At 39.2% G+C, this 18,197-nt stretch overlaps 1 protein-coding gene across 2 annotated transcripts; it reads left to right on the top strand.

Moving 5' to 3' along the window:
- The first annotated feature begins 9,308 nt into the window (after nucleotides 1-9,308).
- Nucleotides 9,309-11,299, top strand: LOC103937448. 2 transcript variants are annotated; one of them, XM_048580081.1, is made up of 5 exons: nucleotides 9,309-9,752; nucleotides 9,839-10,008; nucleotides 10,123-10,176; nucleotides 10,464-10,607; nucleotides 10,808-11,299. In XM_048580081.1, the coding sequence occupies exons 2-5, from the start codon at nucleotides 10,006-10,008 to the stop codon at nucleotides 11,189-11,191; spliced, it is 585 nt and encodes a 194-aa protein (XP_048436038.1). In that variant the 5' UTR covers nucleotides 9,309-9,752; nucleotides 9,839-10,005; the 3' UTR covers nucleotides 11,192-11,299. The 2 variants fall into 2 exon arrangements, with proteins under 2 accessions (XP_048436038.1, XP_048436037.1); XM_048580080.1 differs by lacking the exons at nucleotides 9,309-9,752; nucleotides 9,839-10,008 and having other exon boundaries at nucleotides 10,015-10,176.
- The last annotated feature ends 6,898 nt before the right edge of the window (nucleotides 11,300-18,197 follow it).

The raw sequence follows: 18,197 nt of genomic DNA, 5'->3' as shown, positions 1-18,197 counted from the left end.
ATGGTGGAGATTTCTTAAATCTTAAGTTCCTAATTATCTCCAAATGCATGGTATTTCTCATCAACTTAGCTGAGCGCAAGCATAGGCATCTGGTTGAAATTGCTAGGACATTTCTAGCAGCTTCCAAAGTTCATAAGTCCTATTAGGTTAAAGCATTTGCTACATTTATTTATCTCACCAACAGAATACCCACTAGCACAAAATCATCTCCTCGGGAATCATTTTTTCATAGATCTCCATACTATACATCTTTGAAATTTTTTGGCTGTAAATGCTTTCCATGGCTGAAGCTTTATACGACATCCAAACTTGATCCTAAAAGCGAAGAATGTGTCTTCTTGGGTTATAGTCTGAATTAATAAAGGGTACAAGTGTCTTGACTCTCTCACTGGAAGAATGTACATCTCAAGGCATGTGATATTTGATGAAATTACCTTTCCTTTTCTTTAAAAGGAACTCACTATGAAATCAAGTTTTGTTTTCCCCTATGTCACAACACACTAATGCCATCTCCATTACCTTAACCTTTCCTACACTCAACTCAATTACCCATTCTCCTACATCTGTGACTCAACCTATATCTTCACCTTCACCTAGTTCTACATCTACAGTCCTTATTACTGTACATATCCCTATCCATACACCTATACTTGCACCTCAATCATCATTACCAGAATCTCATACTTCATTGCCTATAACTAACACTCGTGCAATGCAAACCAAATCCAAATTTGGTATCTTCAAACCTAAAACTCTTCTAGCTACAAAGCATCATTTTCCCTCTTATATGTCTTAAGATTATACACCCTCAATTTATCTCCAAGCATCCAAACACTCTCATTGGAGGTAGGCAATGCAAGAAGAATTTAGTGCTCTTATTCAAACTGGTACTTGGTTTCTGGTTCCTACAAGTTTTTCTTAGAATTTAGTTAGTGCAAAATTGGTGTTTAGAACTAAAAGGAAGTTAGATGGTACCATTGATAGGTACAAAGCCAGGTTTGTTGCCAAAGGATTTCACTAGCAACAAGGATTGGACTACACTGAAACCTTTAGTCCAGTTGCCAAGCCTGTCACTATTAGACTTCTACTCACTTTGGTAGCCAAGTTTAACTAGTTTCCTTGATGTGAGTAATGCATTTCTGCATGGAACTTTAACAGAATTGGGCTTGGTATGAAAAATTAACCAATGCTTTACAGTCTTTTAGCTTCTCAGGTTCATAAAATTATCATTCTCTATTTGTAAAGAAGGATCCAGCTTTAGTCTTCATCTTGGTCTATGTTGATGATATTATTCTTATTGGTCTTAATACTCATGTGTGTCAAGATGTTATTTCTCAACTCAGTGCATTATTTCCTGTTAAGGATCTGAGATCACTTTGCTATTTTCTTGGCATTGAGGTCAAGATATCATCATCTAGTATATTAATCTCTCAGACCAAGTACATTTTAGACTTGCTTAAGAAGGCTAATATGAATGGTTCAAAGCCTTGTGTTACTCCACTCAACACTTCTATGTTGGATCATCATTCTCCTTTACTTGCTAATCCTGAGGAATATAGGTCATTGGTTGGTGGCTTATAGTACTTAACTTCGACAAGGCCAGATTTATCATTTGCAGTGAATTTGGTATGTTTGTTCAAAAAAGTCCAAGACCGTCACATTCTCAAGCAGTTAAGCATATTCTCAGATACCTTAAAGGGACACTCTCTCTTGATTTATGGTTTTCAAAGTGTTCTAAACCTCTCACTATCACTACATTTTAAGATGCAAACTAGGTTGGCTGCAGTATAGACAAAAGGTTTATTGGCGGATTCTGTGTTTTTCTGGTAGATTCTTTTATCAGTTGGAGTACCAAGAAACGACCAACCGTGGGAAGATCTTCCACATAAGCAGAGTATAGATCACTTGCCAACACTGCAGCAAAATTGACATGAATTTGCAAGTTATTAGTTGATGTTGGTCTTGTTCTTCCATCTCCACCACAGCCTTAGGTTGCAAGGACTAAACTTGTGGAAATTGACTACCATTATATAAGGGAGAAAGTGTTAGCTAAACAAGTGGTTGTTCTTTTTAGAGGGGTGAAGAAGCTTACGCCTTGGAGTTTGGTGGGAGAAGGGTGTCGAGGGGCGTAGGATTGAAGGGGTGGGACCCAAATTTTTCCATGTGTTATATTTTGTCTTTCGCAAGCATAAATGTTTGTTCCATCTTTGTTTAGTCAACATTTAACGGTCAAACAAATAGATTGACTAACAGAGGTATAACATTAAACCAGTTCGTAAATTTATGTATATCATTGCAATGTTCAAAATATAATGTAAGAGTTTAGTATGTGACCTAAACTTGAGGGTGTAAAATGTAGTTTATCATTTAATTTATTTTTTCAATCAACATTTTCACTAATCCCCATGTCACGTGTATTGGGTAACGCTAGCTAGGGAGACTAAATTGTAGACAAGATTTTGAAAACTAAAGGACATGGAAGTTGAATATTGGTTTATCACTTAAGTGTTGATAAACGTGCTACTTCCTATTGGTGACATATCATTTAATTTGTAAATAGCATTACCCCAAGTGTATTTCTTTGGTACACAAAACTAAAATTATTATTAATTTTTAGTTGACAAACTATTTAATTATAAAAACAAAGGAAGAAACATAGTGTGATTTTAAAATAATTAAAATTTTAGTTCGAGTGCTAGTAAAGTATATGTGGCAAGAAGAGAGATGTTAAGTGAGAAGAGTGATAGCATTAATTTCTCTCAGTAGTTTCTAATGGTTTTACCGTTTTAAAAGCATAAAAAGAAATTATTTGAATTGAGGTCAAAACATTTTCCTATCCTTATTAATTACCTTTGTAAATTTGCCCTTCAGGATGACTTGGCTGCTAGTTGGCTTTTTGATGAGGGTGCATGTACCATTTTCTGTCGTCCACATCCTAAACGAATTGGCCAGAGAATTTGCATGCATCTGTATTGGCTCTCTGGTATCCGTCATATTGATTTTCAAAGGTTGAATTGTATTTCACTCATTATACATATTACAAGAAATGAAGGCCACTCTTATAGAGAGTCACAAAGAAAGCTACAAGAATTGTAGGCAAACAGCTACAACACATTCCCTAAAATCTGCCCTAACAAGTGGGAAAGCAAAAACTTAATTACAAGTAAAGAAGCTCCTACAAGCAAGAAAGGTTGACAAAAGAGGTAAGGTGAATGACAAGGTATGGGAAGACATGAGAGTGGGGTTAAGACCATCACTTTAGCCCATGACTTAGTTAAAGTGATGATGACAACCCATCCTTGAGATCTATACAAATCGCTTTAGGAAGCTAAATAACAACTCCTTGAATTAAGGGAGTTGACAACTTAGATTAGGAAGTTGACAGCAAACTAATCACAGGGGAACCAGACTCTTAACCATGCAAGAAACCCTAATATCCATTAGGCAACTTCCAATACTCCCCCTCAAGCTGGATCCAGAAGGTTGATGGATCCAAGCTTGGATAGAAGCCGTTGAAACTGATGAGAAGCTAAAGGATTTGTGAAAATGTCGGCCAATTGGTCGAAGCTTCTAGTGTAGTGTGTCTGAATTACTTATGATTGCACCTGTTCACGAACGTAATAGCAGTCAACCTCAATGTGTTTCGTTCGCTCGTGAAACATGAGATTGGATGTTATATGCATGGCGGCCTGGTTGTCACAGAATAGGGACATAGGAAGGGTTGCAAGAAACCCTAAATCACACAGAAGACCCTTGAGCCAGATCAACTCACACGCTGTTGAAGCCATTGCACGATACTCAGCTTCGGCACTAGATCGGGCGATGACAGTTTGCTTCTTACTTTTCCAGGTGACCAAGTTTCCACCAACAAAGGTGCAGCAACCACTTGTGGACCTGCGATCGATGGCATTTCCTGCCCAATCTGCATCGCAGTACCCCATGATGTGAGTGTGGTCGTTCTTCGTCATGAGAATACCACGACCAACAGACCCTTTTAAGTAACGTAAGATCCTTTTTACAAGGTTCAAATGCTTGATGGTGGGAGAATGCATGAATTGACTGGCAATACTCACTGAATATGAGATGTCTGGTCTGGTGATCATTAGATAGATCAACTTACCAACAAGCCTCTGATAGGAGCTGATATCCGAGAGTGGAGTTCCTCCCAAGTTAAGTTTGAGCTTGCTATTGAGAGGAGTAAGGGCAAGCTTAGCATCACTCATATTAGCATCCTTGAGGAGATCCATGACGTATTTCCATTGATTAAGAAATAAACCCTTACGAGAAGATGCCATTTCAATCCCAAGAAAATACTTTAACACCCCAAGGTCTTTAATCGCAAATCTTTGTTAAAGTGACTGTTTGAGTTTGGGGATCTCTGCAACATTATCACCTGTAATTATTAAGTCATCCACATATATTAACACAACTAATTCCCACCAGCTCCAGTGCGAACAAATAATGATGAATCGGCACCATTCCTTTTGAAACCAACACTATGAAGAACTGAGCTTAGTTTAGCATACCAAGCACGAGGCGATTGCTTTAGTTCATAAATAGACTTATGTAACTTACACAGCAAATCAGGGTCCTGGCTTTGAGGATATCCGGGGGGCAATCGCATGTAGACTTCTTCTTCAAGATCACCATGTAGAAAGGCGTTCTTCACGTCCATTTGGTACATGGACCAACCCTTATTGACAGCAACAGACAATAAAACCCTAACTGAGTTCATTTTTGCAACAGGAGCAAATGTTCCTTTGTAGTCCACCTCAAATGTTTGAGTGAATCCGCGAGCCACTAACCTGGCTTTATGCCTCTCAATTGAACCATCAGAATTAAACTTGATCTTATAGATCCATTTGCAACCCACTGCCCTTTTTCCTTTTGGAAGTTTGATGATGCTCCAGGTGTTATGTTGGTCTAGAGCTTTGAGTTCATCTCGCATTGCTTCTTGCCACACAGCATGGTTATTAGCCTCATGGAAGTTTTGAGGCTCACTGTGACTGGAGATGGTGTTAAGGAAGGCAGCATGTGATGGAGTCACCTTTTGATACGACGCGTAATTTGATATTGGATGCCTCGGTTTGTATGTGTCAAAATCTTGAAACCTTGTGGGAGGCTGCCTATCACGCCGAGAATTGCGTCGAGGTTTTGGGAGAGTTGGCTCACTCTTGTTCAAATTTTCAGCCACACTTTAAAAGTTTTCTTGGTTACTGCTGCCTTCATCATGCATGGAACCATCAGGATGAAAGCCTTCATGGTTATCTTCATTGAGATAAGCATCAGTGTTGGCATGACTGAGCTCTCGTTGTTGCGAATCCTCAGGTTCGATTCTTGGTAATGGGAACAAGTCCAAGATGCCATCCCCTTGATCTATGATTTCACTTGTCTTGTCAAAAAAAGGGTTAGTCTCATGAAATCGAACGTCTTTGGACACAATCACTCTTCTTAGTTGGAGATTATAACACTTATATACCTTTTGAGTAGATGAGTAACCAAGGAAGATGCATTTAGCAGCTCTAAGATCTAATTTATCTCGGTGATGAGATTGAACATGTACAAAACATATGCAACCAAGCACTCTAAGATGTGAGAGATCAATTTTCCTTCATTTCAGGACCTCTAGGGGAGACTTGAATTCCAAGACTCGACTAGGTAACCTATTGATGATATATGTAGCTGCCATAACACCTTAAGACCAAAATCTCTTTGGTACATTCATTTGCAGCATTAGTGCTCTTGTTTTCTCAAGTAGGTCACGGTTTTTACGTTCAGCTACCCCATTTTGTTGAGGGTTCCAACACAACTTCTTTGATGCATGATGCCATGAGTGCTCAAATATTATTTCATGATGTGGGACATGTATTCGGTGCCATTGTCAGATCGTAAGGTTTGAATTTGAGATGAGAAATGGTTTTTAACAAGGTTATGGAAGTCCTTAAACACTTCTATAACTTCATTCTTAGACTTTAGGAGATACAACCATGTGACTCAAGAGAAATCATCCACAAAAATCACAAAATACTTGTAGCCATCAAAAGATTCACTAGTTGGTCCCCATACATCTGAATGAACTAGTTCAAAACACTTGCTAGTCCTAAACAAAGAAGAGTTAAAAGGTAATCTAGTGGCCTTAGACAAGTGGCATGTTTCACAAAAAATAACATTCTTCCCTAAGTTTGGAAGGGTGAGCTAAACATTGATGCCACAATTGATTATCTTGAATGGAGTTGAACTTGGCGTGACACCCTCTGGGATTGCTCTTTGACATGTAATAGAGACCATCTAAATAAAACCCTTCACCAATCATCTTTTTGGTGGTACAATCCTGAAAAATCACGTTGTGAGGAGAAAAAATGGCTAAGCAATTCAAGGTATTTGTGATCCTTCCCACAGATAGAAGTTGAAATGGGAAGGAAGGAACATACAAAGCTATTGATTCAATTTCATCAGATATCAACTTTATCTTTTCTTTTCCTAAAACCTTTACATGCTCTCTATTTGCAATTGAAACTTGAGAAGGCTTTGCCAATTTTTCAAACTTTTGAGATTAAGACACATGGTTGGTCATATGATCTGTGGCACCTGAATCTACAACCCAAAAATCATGCAACATATTTAATTTAAGAGCAGTTTTAAAGGCTTTCATGATACCTTGCATGTCCTCTTGGGGTACAGGTTTCGTGTCTGCCAAGAAACCTGCAAACTTGCTGAGCAATGTTGTCGAGGTCCCTTCTTCCATGCTATCTGTACGGTCAATTCCAGCCCCTCATTTCTTGCCTTAAAGGTACGACATAAACTCATTCATGAGTTCTGCTGGGTTTGCTGTGAAGTTCTTGAATGGATCTGACCTATTGGAGATGGAGGTAGATGCATGATTTGCTCGATGTGGTGTACGGTTCACCCTTTGTACGCCCTTGTTGTCCTTCATGAAGTCAGGTTTTAACTCTGGATGTAAAATCTAGCATGTGTCTTTAACATGATCTGTATTGTTGCAGTGTTGACACTTTAAGTGTGGATGCTTTCCTTTGTACTTTCTTTCGTTGGTTATATATGCCCTAGCCTCAGGTACGTTAGTCATTGTACTCATGTTCATGACTTTCCTCCTTACTTCTTCACGTTGAATTGTTGCACACACACTGGTGAAGGAAGGAAGTTCAGTGTTCATGAGTATGTGACATCGTAGATCTTCATATGTTGAGTCAAGACTGGACAAGAGTTGGAATATCTTGTCTTTTTCTGCTCTCTTTCGTAGCAGTGCTTCATCGGTCGTATGAGGACGATAAATTTCCAACTCGTTCCACATGTTTTTCATGCTTCCTCGGAGTTGCACAAACGGCTTGCCATCTTGTTGCAGATCGGAGATGTCCTTCTTTAATTGAAAAACCCGAGCAGCATTATTCTGGCTACCATACATTTCCTTGACCGCTTCCCATAGTTGGTACGAGGATTCTGAGTAGCTGAATATTTCAGCTAACTTTCGTTCCATGGAATTCAAGAGCCATGACATAACTAGTTGATCCTTGCTAAGCCAGGATTCATAGTTTGGTGAGGAAGCATCAGGTACTTTGATGCTTCCATTTATGAACCCTAACTTGGACCTGCCACCCAACGCCAAAGACACAGCTCTTGACCATGACAAGTAATTAAACTCATTCAGTACGACTGAGCTTAACCTTTGATTTGGGTTGACGTTCACCTCATGCACATTCACGGAGGAAAGCTCCGGGGAACTATCAGCTTCTGATGCTAAAGGATTGTCTTCAGACATTTTGGAGATTGAATACTCTTGGATAGCAGTATAGCAGAAGTAGGTTAATTTCCTTGCTCTGATACCATATTGATTTTCAAAGGTTGAATTGTATTTCACTCATTATACATATTACAAGAAATGAAGGCCACTCTTATAGAGAGTCACAAAGAAAGCTTCAAGAATTGTAGGCAAACAGCTACAACACATTCCCTAAAATCTGCCCTAACAAGTGGGTAAGCAAAAACTTAATTACAAGTAAAGAAGCTCCTACAAGCAAGAAAGGTTGACAAAAGAGGTAAGGTGAATGACAAGGTATGGGAAGACATGAGAGTAGGGTTAAGACCATCACTTTAGCCCATGACTTAGCTAAAGTGAGGATGACAACCCATCCTTGAGATCTATACAAATCGCTTTGGGAAGCTAAATAACAACTCCTTGAATTAAGGGAGTTAACAACTTAGATTAGGAAGTTGACAGCAAACTAATCACAAGGGAACCAGACTCTTAACCATGCAAGAAACCCTAATATCCATTAGGCAAGTTCCAATACATCACCATATACCTTAGAAGCCAAAAAGCTGTGGAGAGCTCCAAGCATAGTCCTGGCCAGCAAAGAAGAAGACTTGGAATTGGAAAGACAACTTCAGATTCTTAACAAACCTGCTGTCAAAGCTATTCGGGTACTCTTGGTAGAATAACGTTTTTAATGGAAGTGTTTGACTTAGTAGAAATTGTACAAAAACTCAGAAATTCACACACACACACACACACACACACCACCATTCAATTGAGATTTCTGTAATTTTGTTTTTATAATATTTCATTTTAGTGACATTTTAATTAGTCTAATTTTTTATTTTAGCAACATTTTAATTAGTCTGATCTAAATTATGTGAAGAGGAGGGAGCACATGTAGTTAAGAAGATTAAAGACTCCTAAAAAATTCATATGGATTTTTAAAGAATTTGAATGGATTGTGGTGGATTGTGATGTAAGGATTTGAAATCCTAGGGGGGTGAGGTTGGATTCTTTTTAGTATTGGTTATATATACTTTTGGCTCTCAAATCCCACAAAATCCACAACTTATTGAAATCCTCCAAAATCTTAATTTTTTGAATACGCTTGGATTTGGATGGATTTTAAAATTCTTTAAAATCTTTTAATTGACTACACCTAGATTTTAAAGGATTCTAAAATCCTTTAATTGACTACACCTAGATTTGAATGGATTCTAAAATCCTTTGAAATCTTTTAATTGACTACACTAGAATTTTAAAGTCTTTTAAAATCCTCTCAAATCTAAGTTTGACTATACCCCCAAAATTTGCGCTAATCTGTAATTTAAAGCCAAATTTTAGTTCATTTGCAGATTATTATATCATTTTTACATTTTATATAACAAATGAAAATTTAAATAGAAATATGTTTTTTTCACTTCTTGTCCACCGCCAGGTACACAACTTTTTAAGCATCTTCTCATTTTCTTTCGAATTTCTTCATTCTTTGTTTCAAAGTTTGAAAAATAATTCATCTATTACCAAAAAAGAAAAACATTTTGTTAATTGTCATGTATGGTTAACTGTCAATCAGTATGTATCGCCTTCTACCTACCGAACCCTAATTTTTCATCTCTAAATAAACTTCACTGCACTCTGAACATGCATATACAACACATATATATGTATAGAATCTAGTTTTGAGAAGCAAAAACAAATTTTAAACAAAACATAGTTTTATTTGAATATCCTAAAAGTTAAAATGAATTAAAAAAAAATATTTGGAGGTGCGACCAACTTCATTTCGGCTGGGATTCAAGACTCAGCTCCTGTGATTCATGATCCAATACGCGAATCATTGTCTAAGAGGGAAGCATGCCCGGACGGAACAGTTCCTATACAAAGAACAACGAAGGATGATTTGGTAAGGGCCAAAAACATTTCCAATCAAATGTTTCGCAACAACGGCTGCCATAATCCTCTTCCTCCTAACATTCATGTAAGTATGTATATCAGTTTTGTTTTGTGTGTCTAAACTGCATAAAGTGAAGCTATAACTCCATTCAATATTACTTGTGAAATCAGCAAGTATTCGTGAAATTGTGGTACATACCACGTGTTAGATACTCTGGAGTTTGGGGATTCGGGTCCGTATTCCAACCAGCCTTGCTCTCACCAGACCAATCTTCCGCCGGCAATGTTTTTGTCAAAAGGGGTCCGCCTAAGGAAATCAATGCGATAAATGCTGGTGGATGGTAATCTTTAATTTCTGAAACTGTAAAATATCCTCAATCTATTCACTAAGTTTTTTCTATGGTCCACAAACACAACCAATTAACAACAAATTAACATATACCAAAATGTCACAGGTTTCACCCTCAATAAGTGGCGATAACCTGACTCGATTGTATACATATTGGACTGTAAGTTGCTAGTCTCAGTTAATTAATTCTCACTCGCTCTTTTTTTTTTTTTTTTTTCCCCCCCAATTCTTTCCTGCTATTGATGTTAATTTGTTTATTAATTTTACAGAGTAACATTTTCTTATCAGATATACATGTTATGCTTGTCAGACTGTTTATTAAGTATCACAACTATGATAAGATTTCACCTAGTTGTTTGTTCAAATTGACAGAGTCTGACAAAATTTCATTGGCAGAAATATACATGAGCCATGTAACTAATATGCTTCAACTGTGCTTATGATCAGGTAAATAATGGTAATATAGGATGCTTTAACTTGCTCTGCGCAGGATTTGTACAAGTCGACCAAACAGTTTATCCAGGCATCCGTTTAGCACCAGTGTCTATTGTTGGTGGGAAAACGTATGAAACGAAATTCACTATATACCAGGTAAACTAGCTAATTAAACAGAGTTTTTTTTTTTTTTTAATAACTAATTTGGATTTTCATTCTCTGATGAGATGGTTTTTTACTAAGCTCAAGTTCTTGTTCGTAGATTTTTGTTTTGATCCTTTGTTAGGTACATTATTATAGTTTATATGCGTGAATGATGGAAATCTAATTATTTGTTTCATTTTTCAATTTTGCAGGATCCCCACTCACAAAATTGGTGGTTTACATTATCAGACAAGAACATTACAGTCGGGTATTGGCCAAAGGAAATATTTACAAATTTACGTAATGGGGCTGATGAAGTTGGGTGGGGAGGAACTGCCATGTCCGGAAACACGCTGAGCCCCCCAGTCGGCAGTGGTCGATACCCAGATGAGAACATAAGTCATGCAGCATATTTCAGAAGCCTGCATTACATGAGGGCTTGGCTTAAAGAACTTACTCCAACACCGACTGATCCTGTGCGTGAGTATATAGGACCATCTGGCTGTTATGGCATACAAAATGACAAGGATACTGGATCCGCGTATTGGGGTTGTAGATTTACCTACGGAGGACCAGGTTGTGATTGTGGGCACTAGAAAATAACTTTTGCTACAAATGTATGAAGAGAGTTTGAAAGAAGGACAATATCATATCCAATTTAACTTTTAATAATTGAATGCGTATTGAATATCACGTTTAAGTTCTGATAATGTTTATGGTTTTAGTGTGATTTGTTTGGTTGATTTCGTGTACGAGGAATGAACAGAGGAACACTGAAAGGAATATACAGTATGTGACGGCTAAAAAGGTTGTGCAAATGCAGCAGCATAACTTCATACATATGACCCAATTGTAGGGTTTTGGTACATTGCCAACTCACATCCTTATCTCCAATTGAGCCAGATGACAAAGTTGTACAAACTTGAACACCTACCATTTTCAGATTCGATCCTTACACTAAGTTTTAAGTGATCTAATCTAAGACAGTACACTTGTCACTTGATTAAAGCTCAAAACTAAAACTAGCGGTTACATTTAAACTAAAACTCAATCGACTTTAGCTACTGCTTCATCTTCTTCTTCATTGAGCCTTCAATTCTAGGAACAAGAACCAAATTAGGTTCCAACACTCCCCTCTAAATTGGTTATGTTTGTCACCTCGAGCAATCCCCAGAGGTAAGTGAATCGGTTATTTGCAAGTGCCTTGGTGAATATGTATGCGATTTGTTCTTCTATCTTGCAATAGTTTAGCTCAATTATGTTTTCTTGTATTGCTTCCCTGATCAAATGATATCTTCTCTTGATGTGCTTTGTCTTTTGGTCATAACAAGTGCAGAAGTGTTGTCACACATGAGAGGTGTGATATCAACTTGCAACGTTGTTTATGAGGCACTCACATACTTAGTCTCTGCAATAGATATAGTGCAATACTTTGTTGCTTAACTGAGGCCCACAAAAATACACCTGAGCCAAATGTAAAGCATACACAATGTGCTTTTGCAATCATCTTCACTGCCTCCCCAATCACTGTTTCAAACCCAATTAGGATAGTTGACTTTCTGATCTCATATTTAATTCCACAATCCAATGTTCCTTGTTTTAGCACCCTGCTTATCAGTTCCCATGTGAATTCTAGTAGGATTCTGCATAAATCTTGAGAGTAAGCTTGCAGCAAACATGAGGTTTGGTCACGTTGCAGTTAAATACAAAGACTATCAATAATGCTTCTGTATAGATTTGAATCAGAAGGTTGACTCCCATCATCCTTCATTAGCTTTTCATTTACAACTATAGGAGTGGACACAAGCTCGCATCCCTTCAATCCAAACTTTTGAAGTAAGGCTTCATCTAGCCCAGCCCATCTCAACAGCGGCCTTGGCGGAACGGGCCAACCTGCTTTCTTAACTGGATGATCTACTTTCCCAAGAGAGTCCTATTGGAAGCAGTGTTTGGCTTAAGGAGGGTGACGAAAATTATCGCTTCTTTCACAAATTTGCTAACGGAAGAAGGTTGAAAAATCGAATCCTGGGATTACAGGATGACCACGGTAATTGGTCTGAGGATGACAATGGGATCGAGACTACTGTCCTCGGGTATTTCTCCAATATCTTCCAATCTCAGAACGTGAGGGACTTGGAATTTGGGCCTATTCTAGATGCCTTGGATATGCGTGTGGATGAGGATATGATGCAGATTCTTAATGGGGACTTTTGCGGTTGAGATCAGAGAGGAACTTTTTCAAATTGAGGGGTCTACAGCGTCGGGTCCCGACGGTCTTCCACCTCTGTTCTTCCAACGGTTTTGGAGTATCGTTGGACCCGATGTCTCATCTGTTATCCTTTCTTTTTTGAACTCTGGAAAGATCCTCAAGAAAATAAACTTCACTCATGTATCGCTCATCCCGAAGCAAAAGAAGCCCTCTGAGATGACACATTTCCGTCCTATTAGCCTATGCAAATTAGTTGAAACTCATCATTCCCGCCTTATTTCTGAACATCAAAGTGCCTTTGTGCCGGGAAGACTCATCTCTGATAACACCATCTTGCCTTCGAAAATTGCTCATTTCCTATTCAATCGAAAAAGGGGTAAGAAAGGTTTTATGGCAATGAAATTGGATATAAGCAAAGCTTATGGCCGGGTGGAGTAGGGTTATTTGAGAGGTGTCTTACAGAAAATAGGATTCCCCCCACAGTTGGTAAGATTTATTAATGGTGTGTGTATCAATGGTATCTTATTCTTTCCTGATTAATGGATCCCCTCGTGGGTACTTACATCCGGGACACGGTCTAAGACAAGGTGACCCTCTATCCCCGTTTCTTTTCCTTCTCTATGCTGAGGGACTCTTAGCCCTATTTTCAAAACAAATGTTGGATGGCTCGTTGCAAGGAGTCGCTATTTGCAGAGGCGCCCCTTATTAGTCACCTTTTTTTTTTTTTTTTTTACAGATGACTACCTTATCTTTGCTTGGGAATCCACCGATGGCTATTCCCAAATCTTAGATATGCTTCAGTCCTATGAAAAAGCATTGGGTCAGTCTGTTAATCTGGTAAAGAGTGTGGTGTGCTTCAGCCAGAATGTTCGGCGTCTGGCTCAAGAAGAATTGGCAAACCTTTTGGGTGTAAACATGGTTGATCGACACGAACGGTATATGGGGCTCCCTACTCTGGTGGGTAAGAATAGAGGGATGTGTTTTAGTCACATTAAGGAAAGACTTTTAAAGCTTCTTAAAGGTTGGAAGGGGTAGATGCTAGGCTCTGTAGGGTGTGAGATCCTTGTAAAGGTTGTGGCCCAGTCTATCCCTATCTATACAATGCAATGCTTCCTATATCCAAAATACTTTTGTGATGACCTGGACAAGATGGTGGTTGATGGAATGGGACGAATGAAACTATGAAAATTCATTGGCTATCATGGGATAAACTCTGTTTGCCAAAGGGTGAGGGTGGCTTGGGTTTCCGAAACATGTATGCGTTCAACTTGGGGTTTTTGGCAAAACACGGGTGGCAGTTGATAAATGAGCTTAACTCATTGGTGGCGCAAACTATGAAGGAAAAATATTATCTAACATCTCTTTCTTGAGGGCTAAGGTTAAAACCAAAGCCTCAATTAGCTGGAGAAGTATTTGTACGGCTCGATCGATCATTGACAGAGGTTTCTGCTGGAAGACTGGAAAGGGTGAGGCTGTGGATATTTGGGGGGACCACTGGATCTCATATCCCTATCGATTCCGTGTTTTCACTCCAAAGCCTCTGCTCCGTGAGGTTAATTTAGTCTCTGATCTTATTTGCCACCAAACAAAACAATGGAAGATCCCCATTATTAGATCCTTATTCTCCAACGAAGAGTGCAAGGCTATTTTTTCCATGCCGCTTAGCTTTCGGAGCTCACCGGACATCCTTATCTGGCATTTCAATAAGGATGGACTGTTCAGTGTGAAAAGTGCCTATCATGTGGCCTGTAAGGTCATCTCCAACTGAAAGAAGGCCAGAGGGCTCGTTTTAGCCCTTCAGACCTCCAACAAATTAATATTTTAATGAACAGTGCAGTGCCATATTTCTTACCATCTCCAATCGAGGGCCAAAGGGTCAAACTTTTTCAATTCAAGTTTGCAATGAATTCCAACTTTGGATCGTCTTCGAATTCCAACTAGGTGTCCAAATCCAATTCTGAATTGGAAGGAAAATGGGTGTAGATGAGACTAGAATATGAGGAGTCTGATGAAGAAGATAAAGCATGGCGCAACACACAATATGTAGCAAACATGGCTACATCTATGGTGTGTTAGCAAACTGAGGAACAACCTCAATAGGGTGGCTTTGTTGCTGGTCCCTCCTACAAACCACGAAACAAAGCGATGGCGCATGACAATCTGATGAACAACTACTTCAACCCCAACTCGGGGTACACATAAGAGGATTTCAAACGTCGCTTCCAGATGTGGCGTCCAATGTTTGAGCGTTTACTTCATGATGTCCAACAGGTCAATCCATACTTTGACAGACGCTGGATAGAATAGGCCATCATGGTTTCTCACCTCATCAGAAGGTTACTATTGCACTCCGAATGATGGCCTATGCCTCCCCAGCTGATGCAATGGATGATACATACGGTATGTCTAAGTCTACATGCTTGATACTCTTGTTGAATTCTGTGACACAATTGTTCATCTTTATAAAGAGGAGTACCTCCGTGAGCCAAATCAAGAAGATCTGGATTGGCTTCCTCACAAAGCTGAAGACCATGGCTTTCTAGGCATGATAGGGTCATTAGATTGCATGCATTGGAATTGGAAGAAATGTCCCACTAGATGGCAATGAGGCTTTAGCAGAAGGTCGAGAAAGCCAACTATTATGTTAGAGGTGGTTGCCTTGTATGACACATGGATCTGGCATGCTTTCTTTGGAGTCCCTGGATCCTGAAATGACATTACAGTTCTTGGGCGTTAACCCATCTTCAATAACCTGACGGAAGGTAAATCACCTTAACTTGACTATTACATCAACGACCATCAGTACAATATAGGGTATTACTTGGCAGATGGCATCTACCCAAAGTGGGCGACACTTGTCTAAGCAATTCCAAACCCGGCGAATGACGCCTAAAAGTGTTTTACCTATCACCAAGAAGCATACCGAAAAGATGTTGAGAGAGCTTTTGGTATTCCACAAGCACAGTGGAAGATCATCAAGGAACCGGCAAGAGGGTGGAGTTGAGAAAATTTGGACTCCATCATGATGTCTTGCATCATATTACACAACATGATTGTAGAGGATGAGCGAGATGGCTATGTTGATGGAGAGTCTGATGACGACCAAGAGGATCCAAATAGGTTAAGAAAGGCTCGTGCAAAAATATATGATGGGCCTAATTTGCCTTTCAATCTAAGAACTGGTAGTATCTCTTTAAATGAGTACATGAGGTGCTATAGGGTGATACACTTCCATGCCACAAACAAGTACCTACAACAGGATCTTGTTGCACATCTTTGGGCCAAAAGAAGCATGGAGTAGGTGTTTAAGTTTTATGTTGTTAAATGTTTTTAAAAATGTTGTTTAAGTTTCATGTTGTTAAATGTTTTTTTATGTTGTTTAATGTTATTTAATCTCGTTTAATATTGTTTAATATTGTTTCATGTTACTTAATGTTATTTAATAGCTTATAAAGTTATAGAAAAAAAAATAGATTTTTTTTTAATTTCTAAATAAAATAAAATAAAAAACCATTAAAAAAAAAAAAAAAGGCTAGCTAGCCGTTGCAATTTGAATTCTAGCCCAACTCGGGGCGGCTGGCTGGCTCCTTTAGGATGGCCGGTTAGCCCTATGACCCTTTTTGTCCAATGGGGCCCACGTGCCCTTTGGCCTAGCCTTCAGTTGGAGACGGTTTTCGAGCTATTTTCAGCCCTCTGGACCCTTCGGTTGGAGATGGCCTAAGGTCCTATTGGAGAAGGGTAATCTAGCTTCCACTTCGACAGGGTCATCGTGCTACGTGGGTAAGTGGGGGAAATTATGGCCTGAGAATGTTCCCCCCAAAGTCAAGATTGAGGTGTGGAGGATCTGCAAGGACATCATCCCCACCAAAGCAAATATGGTTTGTAGACGGGCACTGACTTGTCTTGTACCCTGTGCTTTGGCCTATCGGAATCTGCACTGCACCTTTTATGTGACTGCTACTTCGCCTCATGCGCATGGTTGACATCATGTATTGGGAAACCCCCTTCAGGGAATAATATTAACTCTATTGAGGATTGGGTTCTCTTCTTGGCTTCTCACCTTTCTTAATCACATTCGAGATTTGCCTTATGATCTTTTGGGCAATTTGGTGTGCTCGTAATGACTGACTGTGGAAGGGTGGGTCAGAATGCTCGGACATTGTCACCTTGAGGGCAATCAGTTGGTGGTTAAATTTCCAGAAAGCTCGGTCCCATCCTTTTGTCTCTAGACCTCCAATCCCTTCTATGTACGTGTAAAAAACCCCCTCCAAGTTATGTAAAGATTAATGTGGATAAGGTGTGGAAAGAAAGTGAAAATGTGGTGGCGTCGGGGTTGTTATTAGGGATGAGTTAGGGCTGGTTTGGTATTGCTGTGCTTTGAAAAAAAAACTGATTCTGTTGTGCTGTGAGAATAAGCTCATATTTGCTGCTTCACGTTTTTCACTTTTTTTACCCAAAATTGTGAAATAAGCTGTTTTTAAGTGTTTACCAAACACCTTTTTGAGCTCAGTTTTTTTTTTTTTATACCCACTTTTTATAAAAGCATCTCAGTACCAAACCAAGTACTTAGGAATGTGTGTTGCAGCTTGCTCAAAGGCATTTCCGTTTGTTGTTTCGCCTCTTCACGCCAAAGGCCTTGCGGCTCGTGAAGGCCTCCTTTTGGCGACACAGAGGGGATTACAAAATATCATTCTTGAATGTAACTCTCTCCATATCGTTTCAGCTTTCCAACGAAGCTGCTCACAGCCTTGCTCGTTTTGCAAAAGAACGAAGAGTTAGATGGAGACCTCAACCATAGAATACAAGCTGAATGGATGAAGTGGAAGAGTGCATCTGGCGTGTTGTGTGGCCATCGTATGCCACTGAAGCTCAAGGGAATTTTATAAGACAGCAATAAGACCGGCAATGCTTTATGGCAAGGAATGTTAGGCAGTGAAGCATCAATACATACATAAAATGGGTGTAGCGGAGATGAGAATGCTTCCTTGGATGTGTGGGCACACGAGAAAGGATAAGATTCAAAATGAGGATATCCGAGGTAAAGTAGGAGTAGCCGAAATTGAAGGAAATATGAGAGAAAATTGGTTATGGTGGTTTGAACATGTGAAACGAACGCCTACTGTCGCTTCGGTTAGAAGATGCAATTACGGGACAAAGGTTCAAGGCCGAAGGGGTAGAGGAAGACCTAGAAGTACTTGGATCTAACAGAAGACGTGACACAGAACCGAACACAATGACATTTTAAAATTCATATAGCCGTCTCCACTTAATGAGAAAAGATTTTGTTGTTGTTGAGTGTTTTTTCGTTTATGGGGTCAAAACTGAAATCTAAAAAGCCATGATTATCAAACAAGCCCTAAAGTTCGCAAGTTCAAGCGGAGACAAAAGTGAAA

The sequence above is a fragment of a genome, unplaced genomic scaffold, assembly GCF_019419815.1.
Source record: "Pyrus x bretschneideri cultivar Hongxiangsu unplaced genomic scaffold, Pyrus_bretschneideri_v1 Contig142, whole genome shotgun sequence".
Lineage (NCBI taxonomy): Eukaryota > Viridiplantae > Streptophyta > Magnoliopsida > Rosales > Rosaceae > Pyrus > Pyrus x bretschneideri.
Note: the sequence above shows the minus strand (reverse complement) of the source record. Positions and strands in the feature narration are given on the sequence as shown.

Coding starts and splice junctions, on each gene's coding strand:
- LOC103937448 (XM_048580080.1), top strand. CDS start 10,114: ATGTCACAGGTTTCACCCTCAATAAGTGGCGATAACCTGACTCGATTG. Junction 10,177..10,463: donor GATTGTATACATATTGGACT/GTAAGTTGCTAG, acceptor GCTTATGATCAG/GTAAATAATGGTAATATAGG. Junction 10,608..10,807: donor CGAAATTCACTATATACCAG/GTAAACTAGCTA, acceptor TCAATTTTGCAG/GATCCCCACTCACAAAATTG.